The 7,344-nt window shown below is 42.5% G+C and overlaps 2 protein-coding genes across 2 annotated transcripts; one reads left to right on the forward strand and one right to left on the reverse strand.

Moving 5' to 3' along the window:
• Positions 1-515: 515 nt before the first annotated feature.
• SARC_04433 (hypothetical protein) lies at positions 516-1,297 on the reverse strand (the record flags this gene model as incomplete). The annotated part of the gene is made up of 1 exon (XM_014301735.1): positions 516-1,297. The coding sequence occupies exon 1, from the start codon at positions 1,095-1,097 to the stop codon at positions 516-518; it is 582 nt and encodes a 193-aa protein (XP_014157210.1). The 5' UTR covers positions 1,098-1,297.
• Positions 1,298-1,779: 482 nt separating this feature from the next.
• On the forward strand, positions 1,780-5,705 carry SARC_04434 (hypothetical protein). Its single transcript, XM_014301736.1, has 7 exons — positions 1,780-1,874; positions 2,126-2,350; positions 3,305-3,512; positions 3,762-3,967; positions 4,392-4,594; positions 4,851-5,021; positions 5,277-5,705. Exons 1-7 carry the CDS (start codon positions 1,790-1,792, stop codon positions 5,484-5,486), a joined length of 1,308 nt encoding a protein of 435 aa, XP_014157211.1. The 5' UTR covers positions 1,780-1,789; the 3' UTR covers positions 5,487-5,705.
• Positions 5,706-7,344: the final 1,639 nt, after the last annotated feature.

The raw sequence follows: 7,344 nt of genomic DNA on the forward strand, positions 1-7,344 counted from the left end.
ATATATATATATATATATATATATATATATATATATATATATATATATATATATATATATATATATATATATATATATATATATATATATATATATATATATATATATATATATATATATATATATATATATATATATATATATAAATATATATATATATATATATAAATATATATATGTATATACATATATATATATATATATGTATGTATAGTAAAATAATGATAATAACAATAAGAATAAGAACAATAACAATAATACATGTACTGCTTACCGAGATCTATAGCTGCCAACAGCGTATTCCCGGATACATCTGTCACAAACACGCGGCATCCAGCTGTGAAGCAAATCCCTGCAGTAGATGCGACAAAGACATCCGAAGAGTGGTTGTACTGTAGAGGTGTAGTACCACACAGAAGATTATATAGAGTGAGTCTAGCAGCACCAAAGGTAGTGTAGATACAAAGATAAAGCAGCATGAACAAGTGTACACAAATAATCAACGCACCATGAATTCACTTCATCAGAATCATGTATAAACTTACAGAGTCTTCGGTATGCTCAACGGAAAACTTGCAGAGTAGATCGTCTCGGTATACACTGCCTTCCGTGCCACTGTCCAGGCCCGTAACCCCAGTAGTAACTGTATAATCCGCACCTCCTACTAGGTCTATACCATCTACTGCCTGAAGGTTGCCATTATTAACTATATCAGTGTTTTTAGCTTCACTGACACTTGTTGGGGAACCTACACGTGTATCTGATATGGTATGTACATGTACATCCGAATTGATGTCAACCTGTATATCGTTTGAACTACATATCAGAATAGCTTCCACTTCCAGCGGGTCATGTGTTGCCTCGTGCTCATTTTTTTTCAATACTTCAACGTCTACTGTCGTATCTACTTCCGGTGTGTTATTTATAGCCATCTTCGTATCCCCAGAGCCTAGCACAGCACTGTCGTCGCATATCTCGGGTGTCTGGATCTCCGTACAATCTCCAGGTTTTATTTCGCACCGCGACATATGACAGTCCTCTACTGGATCACTCTGGTCCATATTGGCGTGATTACAATCATTCTCTATACCCGCCATTATGAATTTGTATACTGGCTCGATCGGGATGTCTATTAGAAAAACTCGCGTTGCAATGCAATAGAAAGTACAAAAAGTACCTGTGGTATGTGGCTCTGGAATTTAGCGGATTAGTCTCTAACTACATTATTTATCCAATAAGCTAATGACAAGACCAACGAGTCGTAGACACTGATAGCATTCCGCACAATCATGGATGGGTTGACTGCTTGCTGTGTTATGTTCACATACACACTAGACAATGCACACTAAATAATACACGAGTAAATCTATTGGGATTTGAACCGCAAGAGTCAACTTGAAACTTGAAAGTGAATTAGTGAAACTATTTAAATAAAAATAGCCGGTTTCGCATAAGCCCGCCAAAATTGAATTTTGCCGCCAAATAAATATTCATTTCAAAGAAGCTTTGAGAGCACAAATTGACCGTATTTGGAGCTATCGATAAGGATCGAGTATTGATGACGCAATTACAAACGCCAGTAATGGTTTTCAACTGATATCATCTTTCCTTTTATTTTTACTTTTGACCGAGAGAAATACATGCATGTTTTTGGCAATTTCTAAATAAAAGCTTCCAGCTTTCACACCACTATTACAAATAATCGGCTCATTGTCTTCTGTTTAGACAACGTGGCATGAGCTCTATCACACTCAGATAGAACTTATTGTATCTCAGAGTGGCTGCGAACATGTTTACGGATGACAGAGAGATATTTAGGAAGGATCCCGTTGCGGAACAGTACGATGCGCAAATTGAGAAGCTCGGCATAAGAGGTATGAAATGAGAAACTTTGCGTGGTGAAATTTGACTTATATTCACATAACTGGTCATTTATGGACATATACAACATATACTTACCTTTACTCTACATTGATTTACTATTTGTGCACCACTATCAAAGTAGAACAGGGTTGCTACCTATGCAGCCGCAATGGAGCCTTATGTTCTCTGTCGATGCCTTGACTTGAATTGCAAGACTAATACACTATCGAATCCCACACAACACACTTCTCCAATCAATCAGATTTATTCTCAGCGGAGCTGAAGTTCTTGGACCTGTCTGGGCGAACCATGGATGACGATCTGAAGCTAATTATTGACACGATACAAGATTCGCTGCTACCTCGGTTGAACGCGCTTATGCTCAACGACAATGGCTTACGATCACTCCCAGAGGCGGTACTGAAAAAATCAAGTGTCAGCATACTATATGCGGCACAGAATGAGCTGGTTTCTCTGGCAGGAGTGGGTGAGTTATAGAACTGATGCGTTAGTACGCGTTGCTGTTGCCTGAAATACGGGCTGAACAGGTTGAATTAGACCTGGCAGAGTGTAGTATTTTTCAAGCATACATATACCATCGACATCTCGTGGTTTATATACTGTAGATTTTATACGAATTATGTCTTGCATTGAAATTCAGACTGAGAAAATTTTTATCAGGCTTAGTAGAGTTTAGCCTTTTACTTTATATTTTGTTTTCCACGTATATCCTGTACTCTTTGTAGTTGGTGGTAACTAGTTAGTGATAGTGTGCTGTGCGTACGCGGCACTGATTGAGTCGATGTCTCTGTCAGGAAATGGCGAGCCCCTTCTTTTGCAGGGCCACTTTTTTTTGCAATTTGGTTTTCGTGTCTTATATTTTTACTGGTGTAGTATCGTATAGTCCATATTATATAATATTGCAGTAAAGGCTAGTGTGCCAAATGGAGCACTGATCAGGCTATGTTGGTATGCCCATGCAGTACGACATGACGACTATTACCGCAGATTTCTTGGTGGTTCATGGTGCAATTGATAACATTCTATTTTGTGTGTGTGTGTATTGAGTAGAAGTCCATTTTTTTTTCCTGTTGGCACGAACCCCACCTCGATAGATGGCCGGTATTAATTTCGACTCATGTATGACTGTATGTAAAGTGTAACTTTTTGTGAAACTCATCCGTTTGCAAGATTGGATTGTAGTATAGTAAATCATTCAACGGTGTAAATATCTCTGGTTGGACGTAGTTCCACTAGCAATGTTTGTGCAAGCTTTCAAACTCCCTCACGAGCTTTAAGGTCATCAAAACTTGTGTTAATGTAAAGTTACTAGGTCTTTAATGCTTGCTTGCTAGAACTGATTTTGCCAGAATTGATTGGACTGGCTTCCAAGCGATTCTGAGATTCTCATTCGAGCCTTGTGTTACATATTTCATCGCAGGCGCCCTCAAGAGTCTGAAGTTCTTGACGGTGGATAATAACCAGATCGCAGCTATACCAGCCAGTATCTCCAAATGCAAAAATCTGAAGAGTCTGTATGCACAAGATAACAATATCAGCGAATTGCCACCAGAGATTGAGTGCTTGTCGAATCTAGAGGCTTTGTATCTAGCAAATAACCAAATCACAGATCTTCCGGAGTCATTAAGGTATGTGGCGGGTATCTCAGTTGCGGAGTGGTAACAACCGCTTGTAAGCTCTGTTCTAACTTATTTCAACATGGTTTGTAGGTCAAAATTACGACCGAGAAATACATTGGCTGGATGACACATTGTCGTACCTATAGGTTAAATTAGTGCAGCTACTGGACACCACAATGTCATAGCTGACGTCCACAATACCGAGAAAGTATCGCGTGTCATCGCACTCAAGTATTGTCGTTGGCTGAAATTCTGCAGGTTCTGCAAAAAGCTCGATGGTGCTAGTCTGAGAGGGAATCTGCTGTCCAGAATACCCAGCGTGCTCTTTGAATTGCGGAAGCTCAAGACACTGCACCTCAGTCGGAATGCAATAACAGAAGTCCCAGAGATTATCTGCAATCTTCAAGCGCTGAAGATACTCGATCTGCGTCACAACAAGATAACGAGGCTTCCAGAGAATATAGGTAGGCTACGGCCTGTTCTGTGCTTTGTTGCAGTGTAGTAGTGTCTGAAATGCTTGCCATTAGTTCACACTATAGTTGGAAGCTCACCTATCATGTATGGTCTCATCGGGGTTGTGGCGCAGCAAATATGTTTCCGTGAGCAACCCGAGTGGGGACATGTTGTGCTCTGCTGAAGTATGCGTATATAAGTCGACAGGCCTTCAACACGTACGAGAAGCTGACTTGGTCTGCACTCCCCTATTAATGATCGTTTGAATAATATACATGCAGATAGTACATGCATTCGAAGTATCTATATTTTTATGTACACACTAAGTCTTATGTATCTGAATGGCTGAGTGGCTGATAATCCTTAGAGCTCAAACCACCTTCGCCATTTTATGTACGTTAGACTAACCCAACACTTGTAAACAACTTTTGTCAGGGAGGTTACAGGCGCTGAAATTGCTCGACTGCAGCTACAACAGCCTGGTCGAGCTTCCAAGTAGTATCGGAGACTTGAGGAATCTAGAGCAGGCTTTCTTTGAACATAACGTACTAGAGGCGCTTCCCAAGGAAATGGGACAGCTGAGCAATCTACGAGAAGTCAATTTCTCGAATAATAACCTGAAATTTATTCCCATGCAGGTAATTGCGATTCATTTACGTCACTATACTTTACGGTTCCAATGCCACTGCTCTGTTTTGCGTTGTTTGTGTATGCCAGTATTAGTTTTGCACATTCTGTTAGCCCAAATCTCAGAGCTACGGCCTCCTCAACACCGAGCCCAAAATACTACGGTGAATAACAATTCGACATTAATAGCTCAGAGTCCTAGCACGCACAGTTTGTGTCCTTAAACTCGATATATATATACCATTGTGCTTTGTGCATGGATAAAAGATTGGGATGCAAGCGATGACGCTGTCGGCTACTTTTGGCGGAAACCCGTTCCCCACCGCCCAATATCTGCGCCGGTCTTCTCAGGAGAAGCCGCCAATGTCTGCTATCTCACTAAGGGACGCTGCATACCGACAGATACTCACACACTACAGAGACACTCAAGTCATTAAGGTATGTTAAGTATAGCACATGTCACAGCTCTTTGACATATCGCAATCATTCTTCAGCATTCTAGTCTGCTCTTGGGTCGTCTAGCACGACTTCATCCCGAGCTTTGGACGATACGATGGTATTGTCTCACGACATTCAATCCCAACTCGACTATAAACAGTCTGAGCAACGAAGGAGTGAATTCTTTGCGTATGCAAATCAAGCTAAAACCAATCCAAACCCACTCACTCTATCTTTACATTCCATTATCGGCAGTTATTGCCACCATATCTAGGCTCCAGATCCCGGATGCCTTGTGACGTCTGCCGGGCTCCAGCCTTTCAAGATACGAACAAATCCTTACTGGTGGGTATTGGAGTAGACCGCATAGTACTGCCGTGCCAGTTCGTGGTGTGCTCAGATGTGTGTGCGCTCCGAGCAAAGTCTAGATCGCTGGCGGTTATCACTCCAGAGTCACCGTTGTAGTCTACTGGTGCCTGTTTACTATTGGATCTTAAGGGGAGAGTGGTACAGGACATATAAGCGGTTTAATTCGTAGTATTGTAGGGATGACATTCCGATTTTCTTACGTGGGAAGTGTGCTCGCCTTTCGCAGTTTGCAACGATCTGTAGGCGTGGTTTAATTTCTGGGTTCCTATGGAGAATGTGGAACTTAAACTTGCGAGGCTGCTTTTCTGTAGTATACTCGTGGTGACTACATACCAGTAGGCCTCTATGGGAAGCCTGGTACAGGTGTGCTTAAGTCATACGACTGGGCAATATTGGTGAATGCAGTACAAGGTTATGCGATGATCGTTGCCAAACTAATATAGAGTCTGCCTATACCATTGCGTATATACGGAGAGAGTGCGACAGGAGTGTTTGGGGCTCGCAGCACAAGCACAAGGGGTATATTGACGCAGCGAAGTATATTTATTTGCAGGCAGTCGATTGAATCTTTGGGTCAACGACTTCCGGCTGTGGTACAGAAGCATCCATTAGAATCAACTGTGTTAATGAAGCGCATGAATACTTATCAAAGCCCATAGGTAGGCCTGAGCATGATATGAAGTAAATCGTGTCGTGCAGTTGCTTCAAAGTAGAACTGCTGCAGATGAGCCACTCCACACACGGAATTGCACAACAGCATGCAACCGGAGTGTGTGCTCGTGGTTAGTGGCACAGTCCGAACGAAGGCATCGCTCAGTGCACGAGCTGGGAACGGGTCATTTATACGTCGTATGCTGTATGTCTTGTCGTATGTCGTTACAAGTCTACCCAGTACCGTTAGCCATGTCAAAGGGTGTACCTCCGCCGTTGCCTACAGAGTCGGTGAGCTACGCCGTTCAACACTGATGGAGAGTTCTATGCTGCTTTGCTCAAATTGCAAACATCAGGTGTAGATAGTGAGGGTGTCAGGCCATAAGGTTCAGAATTCTGGGTTTGTGTGCTAAATCTATTGGCTCCTGCAACATGTGTGAGGGGTAGTGTTGGTTTGGTATCAACTGTGCGCACCAATTCAGGGCTGCAGAAAACTGGGCTCATTTCAGGTGCCCAGATTGGGTGATGCGAGGATTTAGTGTCTAATATACACACTAGTATGGGATGTGAACAACACAATTATCTTAGCCACGACCCCCTAAGCGCCTCAAACAATGGTGTACGGATTAGATCTAGCTAGAGTTGGGTGGGGTGCACCTGTGTCGACGCTGACGGGGATTCATAGTACACGCTGACGGGGATTCATAGTACACGCGCACGTGCTGCTCACCCTACGCACTGAAAGAAACAGCAGCCCCGCACAAGGAGCGGAGACCAACAGCCTGGACATGGACATCTCTGTTTTGCCGAAGACTCACTTCACAAAAACGAAAGTTTCGAGCGCTTACGTAACACTACTATCTCCTAAATTCTCCACACAATTTGTACTTAACTCGCGTAGAGATTGAAGGGGACGTCGAATGGGCCTGCTGGACGGCCAACATCCTGAGGATTTTGGTGGCGATTTAAGAGTGTTAATTACAGAGTGTCACATAGTCGCATATTGTCCACAGGACAAGTCCTCGTTACAGTCTTAGGCGTCACGGATACACAATATATATTAGAAACGTCTTTGCACCTAGGTGCTTAGTACACTATAGTTGAGCTTTTAAGCAGTACAAAGATCATCTGATGAGAAGCAACGCTGTGGCATGTGGCCCGGAGAACGCGTAATCTGCATCTAAACCCTAAACCCTCGGTATGAAGTGGTAATTTGTGTGGCAGCAGGGTCTGGCCAGGGGACGAGTATGCCACATCTATTTACATATATACGCCGCTAAGTGTCATTCATATATATACATAC

The sequence above is a fragment of the Sphaeroforma arctica genome (assembly GCF_001186125.1).
Source record: "Sphaeroforma arctica JP610 unplaced genomic scaffold supercont1.248, whole genome shotgun sequence".
Lineage (NCBI taxonomy): Eukaryota > Ichthyosporea > Ichthyophonida > Sphaeroforma > Sphaeroforma arctica.

Excerpts from the sequence above, each read along its gene's own strand:
- SARC_04434 (XM_014301736.1), top strand. The coding sequence starts at position 1,790 with ATGTTTACGGATGACAGAGAGATATTTAGGAAGGATCCCGTTGCGGAA. Across the intron at positions 1,875-2,125 it reads TGAGAAGCTCGGCATAAGAG|ATTTATTCTCAGCGGAGCTG; the intron begins GTATGAAATGAG and ends CCAATCAATCAG. Across the intron at positions 2,351-3,304 it reads GGTTTCTCTGGCAGGAGTGG|GCGCCCTCAAGAGTCTGAAG; the intron begins GTGAGTTATAGA and ends ATTTCATCGCAG.